Below are 14,073 nucleotides of genomic sequence, written 5' to 3' on the forward strand. Positions count from 1 at the left end.
GTCAGTACCGGGGCGGCTCCAACTGGAGGGGCTCCACCTTCGGGGAGGAACTGGGGAGGAGCCAACCCGGAACACCCTGGTAGGATAGATAAGGCGTGCCCCAGGGAGGGTGTGGAGGAGTTTTCTGAGATTTCTGGCAGGCCATGCAATAAAGCTGCTGCTTGTTCATTCCGGTGTACTGCCTGGTGATTCTCCTCTCGCATCCCCCGAGAGGAGCAGGGTAAGTGGTAGGCGGTGGTCGGGGTGCAGCCCCCGACAGTGCTAGTGTAATATCAATGAAGTTGGGGCTTTCTTACTGTTTTAAAATGATTAAGTGTCTTTGAGTGTTACTAGGTGCTAAGCCCCAGGCCCAAACCCCTAACTACTAGGTGCTAAGCCTATGTGTGTGTGTGAAGCTTCCAGGGTCCTAAGGGGAGGTGCTGACGCCAGAGCCAATCATAGCAGCCTAAGTTCTGGTCATTCAGATGACATTTCATGAGGTCTACAACGGTAGAAAAAGACAAGACAGAACTATTTGCTCAGGGCTCTCTCTCTTGGTGGTGTGCTGATGTGGAGACTCGGGGCAGCTGTAGCTAAGAGCCCTCCAGCTTTTAATTCCAGATGCTGAGACTTTGCTAAACTCTGGTAACTATGAATTGGGATTTGAATCAGACAAGGTCTGTCTGTCGATGTTTGTAATTTGTTTGTATTTTGCTCTGAAGTTCAGGGTGCTGGTTTTTCTCTGAAATTAAGTGAATGGTGTTTGTATGCTGAATTAAAGTAAGCTTGTCAACCCCTTAGCATTGATTTCCTCAGTAAAGCAGATGAAAAGATCCTGGGTTTTTGATGCGTGCTGGTAGCGTGCTTATTGTTGGGCTTGTGTTGGTCTTTCACCCCCACAGCAGCTGCTAGCCGGATTGTTGAAACAGCTAGGCACTGGGGTTAGAAAACCTTAAGGAGCTTACATTCTCTTGGTGGTATATACAAAGTAATTACAGGGCAAAGGGAGCATTACCAGTGTGGTAGGGGTCATAGGGCAGGGGAAGGAGGAATGGAAGAGGCTTCATGTAGCAGGTGGCAGTTGAGCTGAGGGGGATCTGAGCTGAGGGAGCTTTGGAGATCCAAAAAATAAAGGTGGGGAGGGCTGCCACTTCACTTAGGTTCTCATCCTGGCTCACCCAGTAACTGACCCTTGGATGCCTTCCTCATCTGTAAAGTTACCTTCTGTAGTCTGTTCAGTCTAAAATTCTATGATAGGACTTGAGTCTGCCTTTCCACAAAGTGGGGCTGAGATTCTCTCTCTATTAGATGTTGTGAAAATTCAATTGCTTATGGTACCCTGGTGAAAAGTCATTGATCAATAACAAACCATCTTAGCAGGTTTAATTGACAGTAGCCATCTTTCCTAACAAACACTAGATGAAAAAAGGACTCAGGAGGAGCTGTTGGGAGCCTGGGGGTAGCAAATTATATATTAAAAATAGTATAAAATGAATGTGTATTCTTTCCCATCTCTGCAGGTACAGCTGCTCCCCGCCTTTGATCTTGGACCCTTACCCTATTTGTAAAAGATGTAGCACAAGGGTAGGGGTGACTTCTTCTGTGTCACAGGAAAGCTGACGCTCAGCTTAGGGCACCTTATGAGGAAGTTCATGAATTATTCTCGGCAAAGGCCCTGGTGAATCTCTACTTCTCCTCCTTCAGGTCCAGAGCTAATGTATGACTGGGATCATCTCCCAGTCCTCCCTGTCCTAATGAGGGGTGGGGGAATGTTGCTGCTATGTGTGAGAGAGGAAAGGCTAGAGATTAGGGAGAAGTAAGAGATGTCTCAGGGGTGTGTGGGGTGGGGTGGGGGAGTGACCTTGGCTCACTGGGGAAACATGTTGGTCATATTGCCTTTCTCCCAGTACTCCCCACTGCCCCCACTTCAATCTTCAGAGACGTACTGTCAAACTCAGGAGCAAGAGATGATTGGGGCTAGTGTAGGGAGGAAATCTTATCCTCTGAGGCTGAGGTGGTGGGAAAATGGAGGACCCTAAATGCATTCAGTTCTACCTTCATATCTCATGTGGTTTTATACAGGACAGATTTCCTTAAGGAAGGACTTTTATTACCATACATGGCAAACAGGGAGTTCCCTAGCTGCTTACACAGGCCTTTTTTTTTTATTCCAGGGAAGTCAGTGGGATGGGCAAGGTTAGAGGTGATAAGTCTAGGAATTCAGAAGTTGAGGTCCAATCTTGAGGCTTCTCTTCATTATAGATAGCTTCTAGAATCTCAGGGTGTTCTTCCCAGGCTGATCAAAGACGGGAAGGAGCCCCTCCAGCCACTACTATAGTTTCTCCTGTGATGTAGCTAGCATCCGGTGAACACAGGAAAGATACGATGCCTGCACAATCATGAGGCTCGCCCAGCCTGGAAAAGAATAGTGTTCATAACAGCAAGAATAATTACAGCTCACACATTAGCATCTTACATAATCTCAGTAGATCCTCCCAATAGTCCTCAGAGGGAAGAGGAGAAATAGGGAATAAAATGAAGTGGCTTGGGTGCCTTGACCCAGCTCTTTCTAATCGACTGCCCAAAGCAAATAACATTTGTTTGATAACAGGTAGCAAATATACTTCTAGGCACCAGCCTGCTCTGTTCCCTCTCCCTAATCTATATCTGAAAGGGTTTTCATAAATAAGTGGTTTTAAGAAATACACTACTACTACTACTACTACTACTACTACTACTACTACTGGTAGTACTACTACTACCACTATTGAAGGCAGTATGACATGTAGACATGTAGTTTGGAAGACTAGGTTCAAAACCAACCTTTGACCCACTAACCTAGTCGTAATCTCTGGGTGCTTCTAGCAACTACCTAGAACTTAGATACCCAGTTATGTGGACAGGTGGCCAACTTCTTTGGTGGAGAGAGGTCCCCATACCAGGAATTCTCCTATAGTGATGAAATCACAGATATTTCATGTGTTTATGTAATAATTATAATTCTACTAGAGTCGAGTCCTCATCCTGGTGACCCTGAGTTCTTCAAAAGGAATACAAGCTCCAGGAGGTCTTACCAAGCTGGAATAGGATTCAAGTACAGACTAGGTGACAGACGGTACATCTGTCCTCTGAGAACCAGCCTCTCTAAATTCAGGCTCCTCAGCAGATTGGCCTAAAAGTGATGAATATTTTGGTTGCAGTAACACTCAAAGACCACCTATTATTCACCAAGGAATTGCAATGGGCATCCCTGGAGGGCAAACCCATACTGATGAAATCATAAGCTGCTGAAGAATTATGGGAGTCATATCATAATAAAATAATTTGGATTTTGTTCAGACTCGCCCTGTGAGTTCATTGATGTACAGAACTCCTAAAGTGAAGGAATCCCCTCTCCTGACGCAGCCTAACAAATACTCTGATTTGTTGCTCAGAGGTAAGTCAGTCAATATGGGATAGAGATAGCATTTGGACCTGTATTTTCTGGACATTTTACTTTTAAATCACACTGCCTTGCTGCTATAAAATGATGATGATAAATTACAAGCATACCCAGCTTTAAGAAAACTCAATATAAAAAACCTAAAGTTTTGTTGCTGCTCAGTCATTTTTCAGTTGTTCCTGACTCTTCATGACCCCATTTGGGATTTTCTTGGAAAAGATACTGGGGTGGTTTTTCATTTCCTTATGCAGCTCATCTTACAGGTAATGAGGCAAACAGGGTTAAGTAACTTGCCCAGGGTCATACAGCTAAGTGTCTGAAGCCATATTTGAAGTCACTGAAGATGAGTCTTCTTGACTCCAGGCCCGGCACACTACCCACTGTGCTACCTAGCTGCCCCTATAAATTAAGGGGTAGTGGTAATTATTTATATTACAAAAGCTCCTTCCTTTCCCTAAATATCACACCGAGAGTTTCCTTTAAATAGCAACATTTCCTAGTACTCTCACAATGTGTTTTGATTTGGCTCAATTTAGTTTATAGGCAGTTTCTCACTTCAGAAATTCACTTGTTGTTTAGAGTCAGACACACCAATAACCCCCATCATTACTGTATGTTTATCTACTCCTCAAAGACATTTCATTCAATATTCATTCAACAAACATTTCCGAAGCGCTTATTGTGTGTCACGTTTTGCGGAACGCAAGGGAAAGAGCCAAAGATACATGAGACAAAATTCCTGCCTTCAAGGAGTTTACAATCTAGTGGGAGGGAGAGAATAAGACATATACACAGCTAAATATAATACAAATTAGAATAGATCATGGCATAAAGGGAGCACCAAACATTTATTAAAACATCTACTCCATGCTTGTTTTCAGTGGCGTAAAATCCTTTAAATGTTTGTGTATACTAACATCAGGGACTCATGTTCTACTCTGGGGGATGGTGCCACCACTTGCTTGATCTTCTGTGACACATCTGGATTATCTAGGTGACTATCCCCTTGCAGTACTTCTCTTTCCTTATCCAGTTACTCACCAGATGAAGACCCTTACCTGGATACCTTCAGGGTTTCCTTAGCTTGCTTCTCTTTAGCCTCGTTTTCCCAGAACTGTTGGGAAAGGGGAGACACTGACATGACATTGCTTTTGCCCAAGAGGAAGACGCTGAGGGACCCTGAGAAAAAGGGACTGGCTTTGGTTTTTACTAAAGTGATTTAGGATTAGAAGCCAGGTGTAACATGGCCTCATCCCTTTCCTCCCCTTACCTACTTATTCCCTGAGGCTTCTTCTGTTCTCCTATTTTCCATCCACCTCTTTTGATCACTTTCTGGCTAGTCACTCCCTTGGAGCTAAGAAGGGTTACGTGTGTCATCCCTGAAGGGGACAGAGAAGAGATGGGGATGGTGGCTTTGGTCCCTATTTTCACCCCATATGTCACAAAAGAGAGGTGGGGGAGGGATGATATGGCAAGGGTATATCAGGAAGGCCAGGCTATTAGATAAGACATTGGGAAACTTAAGAAACAGATGGGGTCTCCTGCCCTGAATCCACACGGGAAGACAGCCATCTTTCTGGAGTAGAGGAAGGACCTCAGTAGGGATTCCCAGTGGGTGGGCCCTGAACCTTTCTTCCCTCTCTGTGTTACCCATCCTTACCATGGAGCTGAAGTTGGTCTTGATGAGGCCTGGTGCCAGGCAGTTCACTCTAATGCCCGTTGGTTCCAACTCAGAAGCAAAGTTCTTGGTGAGTGCCAGCAGGGCTGTTTTGCTAACATTATAGGGGCCCAGGGACTAGATGGATGGAAAGGAAAAATGTGGTGTTTTTCCCCAAGTTTCTACTAATTTCTGAGTTTTCTAAGTGAGGAGGTGGGTAGCATCCTCATACTCTCTTTCAACACAATATATAATCATTGAGACTTGCTGGAATAGGACTTATGACTGAAATATGGCTCTGGCAGTTTTTACCTTATTCGAAGGGACCAGGACAGGAAAAAGGGGTAGTGGTGGTGGTGGTGAGGTAGCATTGAATATTAGGAAGATATGGGGGTAGCATCGTGGGACACTGGTGGAGTAGGTCAGAAATTTCCAGATTCTTCAGATTTCTTCCACCAACAGAAAATCTCCACAAAAGGAACATAGAGCAGCAAAAATAAATGGGGTAAAGCAGGTGTCCTCTTCAGATAACTTGAGAGGACCTCAGAAAAGACAAGACCTTGAGATGCTGAGATTTGTCTTGAGTGAAGTGTAGACACCTCCAGGCTGGCTCCACTGAATCAAAAAATAGGAGGTGCTGAGGGTCGCTCTTTAGGGAGTCTTACGAGGCCTCAAGAAACTTCACCTCAACTTTTACCTCACTCATGGCCTCAAGAAATTTCACCTTACAAGAAATTAAGGAGGTAAATAGAATTTTGGAAAAGTTACATATGATAGAACTCTGGGGAAAATTGAATGGGAACAGAAAGGAATATACCTTTTTCTCAGTGGTAATGGCAAGTATACAAAAATTGACCATGTATTAGGGCATAAACTCTCACATTCAAATGCAGAAAGGCAGAAATAGTAAATGCATCCTTTTCAGATTATGATGCAATAAAATTACATGCAATAAAGGGCCAGGGAAAGACAGATTAAAAGTTAATTGGAAACTAAATAATCTAAACCTAAAGAATGAATGGGTCAAAAAAATCATAGAAACAATGAATAATTTCATCAAAGAGAATGACAATAATAAGACAACATACAATAATATATGGGATGCAGGTAAAACAGTAGTTAGGGGAAATGTTATACCTCTAAATGCTTACATGAATAAAATAGAGAAAAAGCAGATCAATGAATTGGTTGGGCAATTAAAAAAGTTAGAAAAAGAACAAATTAAAAATCACCAATTAAATACCAAATTAGAAATTCTGAAAATCAAAGGAGAGATAAGTAAAATTGAAAGAAAACTATTAATAAATGGATATTAATAAATAAAACCAAGAGCAGGTTTTATGGGAAGAAACAATAAAAAGATAAACCCTTGATCAATTTGATTAAAAAAGAAGAAAACCAAATTATCAGCATCAAAAATAGTGAACTCACCACCAATGAAGAAGAAATTAAAGCAATAATTAGGAGCTATTTTGCCCAACTGTATGCCAACACATCTGACAATTTAAGTGAAATGGATGAATATCTGCAAAAATCTAAGTAGCCCTGATTAACAGAAGAGTGAATAAAATACTTAAATAACCCTATTTTAGAAAAAGAAATCAACCAAACCATCAATGAACAACCCAAGTAAAGATCTCCAGGGCCAGATGGATTTACAAGTGAATTCTACCAAACTTTTAAAGAACAATTAGTTCCAATACTTATAAACTATCTGGAAAAATAAGTTAAGGAGTCCTACCAAATTCCCGTCATCACACAAATATGGTACCAATACCTATATCAGGAAGAGTCAAAATGGTGCAAGAAAATTATAGACCAATTTCCCTAATGAATATTGATGCAAAAATTTTAAATAAAATATTATCAAAGAGATTACAGCAATATGTCACAAGGATCATGCACTATGAACAGGTAGGATTTATACCAGGAAAGCAGGGCTGGTTCAATATTAGGAAAACTATTAACAAAATCAACCATATCAATAACAAAACCAACAGAAGTCATATGATTATCTCAGTAGATGCAGAAAAAGCTTTTGACAAAATATAGCACCCATTCCTATTAAAAACACTAGAGAACATAGGAATAAATGGAGCTTTCCTTAAATTGATAAATAGTATCTATTTAAAACCATGGCAAACATCATCTGTAATGGCAATATGCCTTCCCAATAAGATCATGGAGGAAACAAGGATGCCCATTATCACCACTTACTCAATATATTAGCTAGAAATGTTAGCTTTACAAATGAGAAGAAAAAGAAATTGAAGGAATTAGAATAGGCAACAAGAAAACAAAACTATGATTCTTTGAAGAAGATATGATTGTGTACTCAAAGAACCCTAGAGAATCAAATAAAAAACTACTCAAAATAATTAACAACTTTAGCAGCCATAGTGTATAAAATAAACCCATATAAACCATCACCATTTCTATATATTACCAATGAAGTCCAGCAGCAAGAGATAGAAAAAAGAATTTCCATTCAAAATAATTTTAGACAATATAAAATATTTGGGAGTCTACTTGCGAAGAGAAACCAAGGAGGTATATGAACACAATTACAAAACACTTTTCACACAAATAAAGTCACAGCTAAACAATTGGAAAAACATCAACTGGTCATGGGTAGACCCAGCTAATATAATAAAAGTGACAATTCTACTTAAATTAAAATTACTTATTCAGTGCCATACCAATCAAACTACCATGATTATTTTATAGAGATAAAAAAAATAATAACAAAATTCATCTGGAAGAACAAAAGGTCAAGAATATCAAGGGGATAAATGAAAAAAAAAAGCAAAGAAAGGTGGCCTCACTGTAACAGATCTAAACCATATTATAAAGCAGCCACGATCAAAGCTCTTGAGAACTGACAAAGAAATAGAGGGGTGGATCAGTGGAATAGATTAGGTACACAAGACACAGTAGCAAAAGACTATAGTGATCTACTGTTTGATAAACCCACAGACCTCAGCTTCTGGGATAAGAACTCACTATTTGAGAAAAATTGCTGGGAAAAGTGGAAAACAGTATGGCAGAAACTAGGTATAGATCAACAACTTACACCATATGGCAAGATAAGGTCAAAATGGGTACATGATTTAGATATAAAGACTGATACCATAAGCAAATTAGGAGAGCAAGGAATAGTTAACCTGTCAGATCTATGGAGAAAGAAAGAATGTATGACCAAATAAAAGAGAGAGAGAGAATATCATGAAGTGCAAAATGGATAGTTTTGATTACATTAAATTTAAAAAGTTTTGCAGAAACAAAACCAATGAAACGTAGACTAGAAGGAAAGCAGAAAGATGGGAAACAAATTTTACAGTAAGTGTTTCTGATAAAGGCCTCATTTCTCAAATACATAGAGAACTGAGTCAAACTTACAAGACTACAAATCATTCCGCAATTGATAAATGGTCAAAGAATATGAACAGGCAGTTTTCAGATGAAGAAATTAAAGCTATCTGTAGTCATATGAAAAAATGCTCTAAATTACTATTGATTAAAGAAGTGCAAATTAAAACAACTCAGAGGTACCACCTCACACCTATTAGATTGGCTAATATGACAGAAAAGGAAAATGATAAATGTTGGAGAAAATGTGGGAAAATTGGGACACTAATGCATTATTGGTGGAGTTGTGAACTCATCCAACCCCTCTAGAGAGCAATTTGGAATTATGCCCAAAAGGCCCTGAAGTGGTGCAAACCTTTTAATCCAGCAATACCACTACTAAGTCCGTATTACAAAGATATTGTGAAAAAGGGAAAAGGACCTTCATGTACAAAAATATTTATAGCAGCTCTTTATGTGGTGGGAAACAATTAAAAATTGAGGGAAGGTCCATCAATTGGGAAATGGCTGAACAAGTTGTGGTATATAAATGTAATGGAATACTATTGCATTATAAGAAATGATGAACAGGCAGCTTTTAGAAAACCTGGAAAGACTTAGATGCACTGATGCTGAGTGCAATGAGCAGAACCAGGAGAATACTGTACATATTAATAGCAAGATAGTGCAATGATCAAGTATGATAGACTTAGCTCTTCTCAGCAATACAATGATCCAAGACAATTCCAAAAGACTCATGATGGAAAATGCTATCCACATCCAGAGAAAGAACTATAAAGTCTGAATGCAGATCAAAGCATACTATTTTCATTTTTCCTCACTTTTTGTTTTCATGGCTTTTCCCTTTTGTTCTGTTTCTTCTTTCACAACATGACTAATGTGGAAATATATTTACATGATTGCACATCTATAACCTATATCAGATTGTTTGCCGTCTTGGGGACAAAGTTGCGACAAAGAAAAATGGGAGAGTGAGACATTCCATGGAGTATTCTCTGAATTTTTGGACATTAGATTCTAATAGTGTTCAGAGAATGATTATTAGGATCATATAGACTTAAATTCTACAGAAGATAGGGGAAAAAGAATAGGAAACTCAGGAATGAAATTCTGAAGATACAAAAAGAAACAATTTCACTGAGGAGAAGGGGGGGCAGTTATCTAAGGAGACTAATGTGGATGCACAGGGAACTCCCTGATCAATTTAGATTACTAAAAAAGAGCATGTAGAGAAAATGGAAGCTAGGAAAGGTAATGGAGGAAGAGCGAAAAAGTAAGGCATGTCCTTGTTAGAATAGTGCTAGAAGCACTAAAGCATAATGTGAACTTAGGCTGATGAGAAAAACTAAGACAAGCAAAAAATTTGTTTTTTAAAAATTACATTGGAGAAAAGATGACTAAAGAAGGAAGATGATGACAACAGTGGTAGAGAAGGTAAAGCTGCTCAATTTTTAATTTCTCTCTCTCTCTCTCTCTCTCTCTCATGTCAAGCAGTCTTTGGGTTAAGCGGAGCAGTAGAAATAGCTAATAGAGAGTTGAAGCCCAAGATAAGTGAGAACACTAAAAGAAATGATCTTGCTGTCCTTGATCAATTAATCAACAAACAAGCATCTATGAAGTGCTTATTAAATGTTGGGAATGTAAAAAAAAGCCAAATCTTCATGTCTTGATAAACTATTGCCCAGGGAACTGAAGGAACAAAAGATCTATTTGCTGAGCAAAGTCAACAAGCTTTGAAAGGCCAAGGAGAGGAGTTTTGGGTCATGTTTAGAAATAAGATAGTGAGCTAGACATGTTCTCTGATGAACTTTGACCTCTCAAACATTTCCAAAACAGGAATATGCTCCAAAGATAAAAACAACTTCAGCTATCTCCATGATCTAGGGCACCCAGAATACAAAAGAAGGTCAATAAAAACAGACCATGAACTGATGCTTACTGACCCTGAGCTCACTCAGCACCCCTCATCAACCTCTCACACTACTGACAGAAAGCCTGCACCAGCAGACACAATATGCAATGCATAGGCATTTAACAAACTCCAACTCCACACTTTGGGGTCCCCTCTCCCCCTCCCTCTTTTCAATGCGGAGGGGACCACTCTAAGGAAATTTGCTTTGACAATGACAGCTACAACACCCAGTGGGTACCACAGGAGGCCTCCAGGAGCCAAAGTCATCCTGAGGTCATGTCAGACAGTCAGTGCTTCAGCGGACAACCCTATAGAAGTAGATCCAAAATTCTCAGGTGCTGGGTCCATCAACCCTGTTGTAACCATATGAGGACTGAGGAACAGAGGGAGTAGGACAAGACATTTTGTGTGTGTATGTGTGTAGTGTGTGTAGTGTGTGTGAGTGTGTGAGTGTGTGTGTGTGTGTTTGCATGTGTATGGGGTGTGTGTGTGTGTGTGTGTATGTGTGTGTGTGTAGGAGGGTGTCATGTATCACTCCACTAAGCCTGAAGGAAAGTATTCAGCAAACAAGTGGGGTCAGTTCTATCCACTCAATTCACTTGTGACATGACCCAGGCTGGTGCTTTGTAAATTGCCTAATGCAGGAGGAGGCTGAGATATTCTGAGATTGAACTCTCAAAAAAGCCACCATCAGAAGGGAGAAAGAAATGATCAATAGTGGAAAATAAGAGGGGTGGGGGTGGAGGGAGGGGAGCCTGAAATTACCAAAGTTTCAGGGAAGAAGAAAACTCAAAAGGATCTAGAATATAAGCACATAAATGAACAAGGAAAACACTAACAGAAGCAAATACGGCCTCCAGACTCCAAAGGAGTTCAGGCATCTATGAAGACATACAGCAAAATAAAGAAAAATTATCCAGATGACACAAACTATGCTCTATAGAATGTAAGACTATGGAATTACAACATGTCACTCCTGGGTGGTTCAAAAATGAAATGAGAATCATGAGAGCATAATTTATGGCCTGCAAAGGAAAAATAATGGGAAGAATAGAAAAACTGGAATATGGAAGAGCAAGTCTCACCAAAGGAACAAAAAAGAGAACAATAAATTGGGGATGCAAATATACAGAAATGAAGGACAATCTAGAAGAAGAAAATAAAAAAAAAAACAATGTTCAAAGAAGATATCCTTACTAGGCAAGCAAAGAAATGAAACATAGAGACGAACTAAGGATTATATATCTCTCAGAAGAGCATGACAAGACAAAGCATTTGAGCACCATAATGCAAGAAATAATTGAAGAGAACCATCCAGAACTTCTGAACAGAAAAAATGAAATTCCATTTGAAAGAATTCATGGGTCGCCTCCAGAAAAAACCCAAGGATGCATACCCCAAGACACATAATAGTTAAATTTAACAATTCAATTCAGAAAGAACAAGTGGTTAGAAGAAAGACTTTCAGATACAAAGGAAAGGAAATTTGAATAACACCATTCTTCACCCACTAGAAAAATCAGGAGGGAAGAGAATAATATGTTCCAAAGAGTGATGGAGCTCCAGATATGGCTCAGGGTAACCTGCCCTGCAAATCTGAGCTTAACTATAAATGAAAGGTGAACATTCAATAACAAAAAGACAATTGAAACATTTTAGAAAGAAAACCGGAACTGCAGAGATTATTTGTTTGTTTCACACCGCAGATAACAGAAATACAGGAGGAATAAATGATTGCAAATTGCAACATGATAACAGAAAGACTAACATGAAACATTTTTCTAAATGTACACATAGGAACAGGGGTGAAGGAGGGAGCCTGGTGGAGATCACAGTGTAGAGGCAAGCCTAGGGCATTATGGACAGAACCTGATGACATCCTGCCTACAGGTGAATGAAGGAATTTTGTAGTTCTACATACAACATGGAAAGGTATATAAAAAAGGAGGAATGAAGAAGGAGGATAGAAAGAAATGTGATGTGTCTGGGTCTAAATAATGGTAGCAATGAGGGCAGGGTGATCTCTGTGGTCTCAGTGAGACACGACAATGCAGAGGAGTGAGTGAAGAGGATGGTGGAAGAACTGAAAGGGGGAGGAGAGGAGATGTTGCTTTGGTGTTGGGAAGGGGTTCTGCTGACAAATGTGTCTATGAGTGAAGAGAGAGGTTGTGTGAAAGGAGATGGGGACCTTGTGCTGGGTGTGGTCTGGAAGATTTGGTTCCATAAAGAAATGGAGGACTTGGCATATGATATTCCAGGAGGCAAAGGATCTAGTATTACTGCCATGAATAACGTATCCCTACAGGGGAGAAAAGACATTTGTTGAAATAAAAGATTTTTAAAGCTATTCCTGATAAAAAAGACCAAACCTGAGCAGAAAATCTGACATTGAATTGAGGCCTTAAGAGAAGCATAGTAAGGTAAACATGCAGGAGAAATCATAAGGGAATAAATAAGGTTAAACTGTTTACATTCTTATGTGGGGAGAGCATACACGTAAACCCTTCAGAACTTTATCATCTGAAGGAGTATAATTACACAGAGGGCATGGGTGTAATTTTATTACTTTGGGATGATGATCTCCAAAGAATAATAGAAGAGTGGGGAAAAGGAATGCATTGGAGGAAGAGAAGAAGAAAGAAGAAGAATGGGGAAAATTACCTAACATAAATTAAGTGCCCAAGGAAGAGTTTATACAGTATAAGGGATCATGGGGGTAAGGGGATGTGGAATGGGCAACTGAAACTTCACTCTCATCTGAACTGGTTTAAGGAGGGAAGAATAAACATATATACCCAGGTAGGTATAGAAATTCATTTTAGCCAATAGGGAAGTAGGAGGGAAAGAGATTGTTAAGAGAAGGGGCTGAGAAGAAGAGGGAGAGATTAATAGAAACAGTGGTCAGAAACAAACCAGACTTTTGAGGAGAGGACAATGTAAAAAAAGAAGGATAAGTATAAGAAAATAGGATGGAAGGAAATACACAGTTAGCAATCATAACTGTAAATTTCAATGGGATAAACTCACCCACAAAATGGACGATGTCTGCAGTATAGGTTAGAAACCAGAATCCAACAATATTTTGCTTACAAGAAATACATAGAATTAAAATAAGAGGCTGGAACATAATCCATTATGTTTCAGCTGAATTAAAACCAAAAGCAATCATAACATAATAGGGATACAATAGAACCTTTCTCAATCAATACAGGAGTGAAGCAAGGATGCTCACTTTCCTCATTATTATTTGATATAGTTCCTCACGGAATCCATATATCTGTGGCTGTGCACAACGTTCTCCTGGCTCTGCTCCGCTCACTCAGCATTATGTCGTGTAGGTTTTTCCAGGTTGTTACGAAGTCTGCATCATCCCCATTTCTTATGGCACAGTAGTATTCCATCACCTTCATATACCACAGCTTGTTCAGCCATTCCCCAATTGATGGGCATCCCTTTGATTTTCAATTCTTGGCTACCACAAAAAGAGCTGCTATAAATAGCCTTGTACATATGGGTCCTTTTCCCGCTTGTGTGATTTCTTTGGGATACAACCCTAGGAGTGGTATTGCTGGGTCAAAGGGTATGAACATATCTATAGCCCTTTGGGCATAGTTCCAAACTGCTCTCCAAAATGGCTGGATCAGCTCACAACTCCACCAGCAATGCAACAATGTTCCAATTTCCATACATCCTTTCCAGCATTTATCATTTTCC

At 39.8% G+C, this 14,073-nt stretch overlaps 1 protein-coding gene and 1 long non-coding RNA gene across 2 annotated transcripts in view; one reads left to right on the forward strand and one right to left on the reverse strand.

Annotated features, from left to right (window-relative positions):
• LOC118828898 overlaps positions 1 to 14,073 on the forward strand; it is a 14,128-nt gene continuing 55 nt past the window's right edge. The window contains exons 1-2 of the long non-coding RNA XR_005008980.1: positions 1 to 220; positions 3,319 to 3,415. This is a non-coding gene — a long non-coding RNA (uncharacterized LOC118828898). The remainder of the gene's footprint in view (positions 221 to 3,318; positions 3,416 to 14,073) is intronic.
• The window catches only part of LOC118828897 (dehydrogenase/reductase SDR family member 4-like), a 26,566-nt gene continuing 14,560 nt past the window's right edge, over positions 2,068 to 14,073 (reverse strand). The window contains exons 6-8 of the mRNA XM_036735782.1: positions 5,082 to 5,216; positions 4,480 to 4,535; positions 2,068 to 2,394 (exon numbers count right to left, since the gene is read on the reverse strand). Coding sequence (XP_036591677.1) covers positions 2,280 to 2,394; positions 4,480 to 4,535; positions 5,082 to 5,216 — 306 coding nt within the window. The 3' untranslated portion in view covers positions 2,068 to 2,279. The remainder of the gene's footprint in view (positions 2,395 to 4,479; positions 4,536 to 5,081; positions 5,217 to 14,073) is intronic.

Source organism: Trichosurus vulpecula, chromosome 8 (genome assembly GCF_011100635.1).
Source record: "Trichosurus vulpecula isolate mTriVul1 chromosome 8, mTriVul1.pri, whole genome shotgun sequence".
In the NCBI taxonomy this organism is placed as follows: domain Eukaryota; kingdom Metazoa; phylum Chordata; class Mammalia; order Diprotodontia; family Phalangeridae; genus Trichosurus; species Trichosurus vulpecula.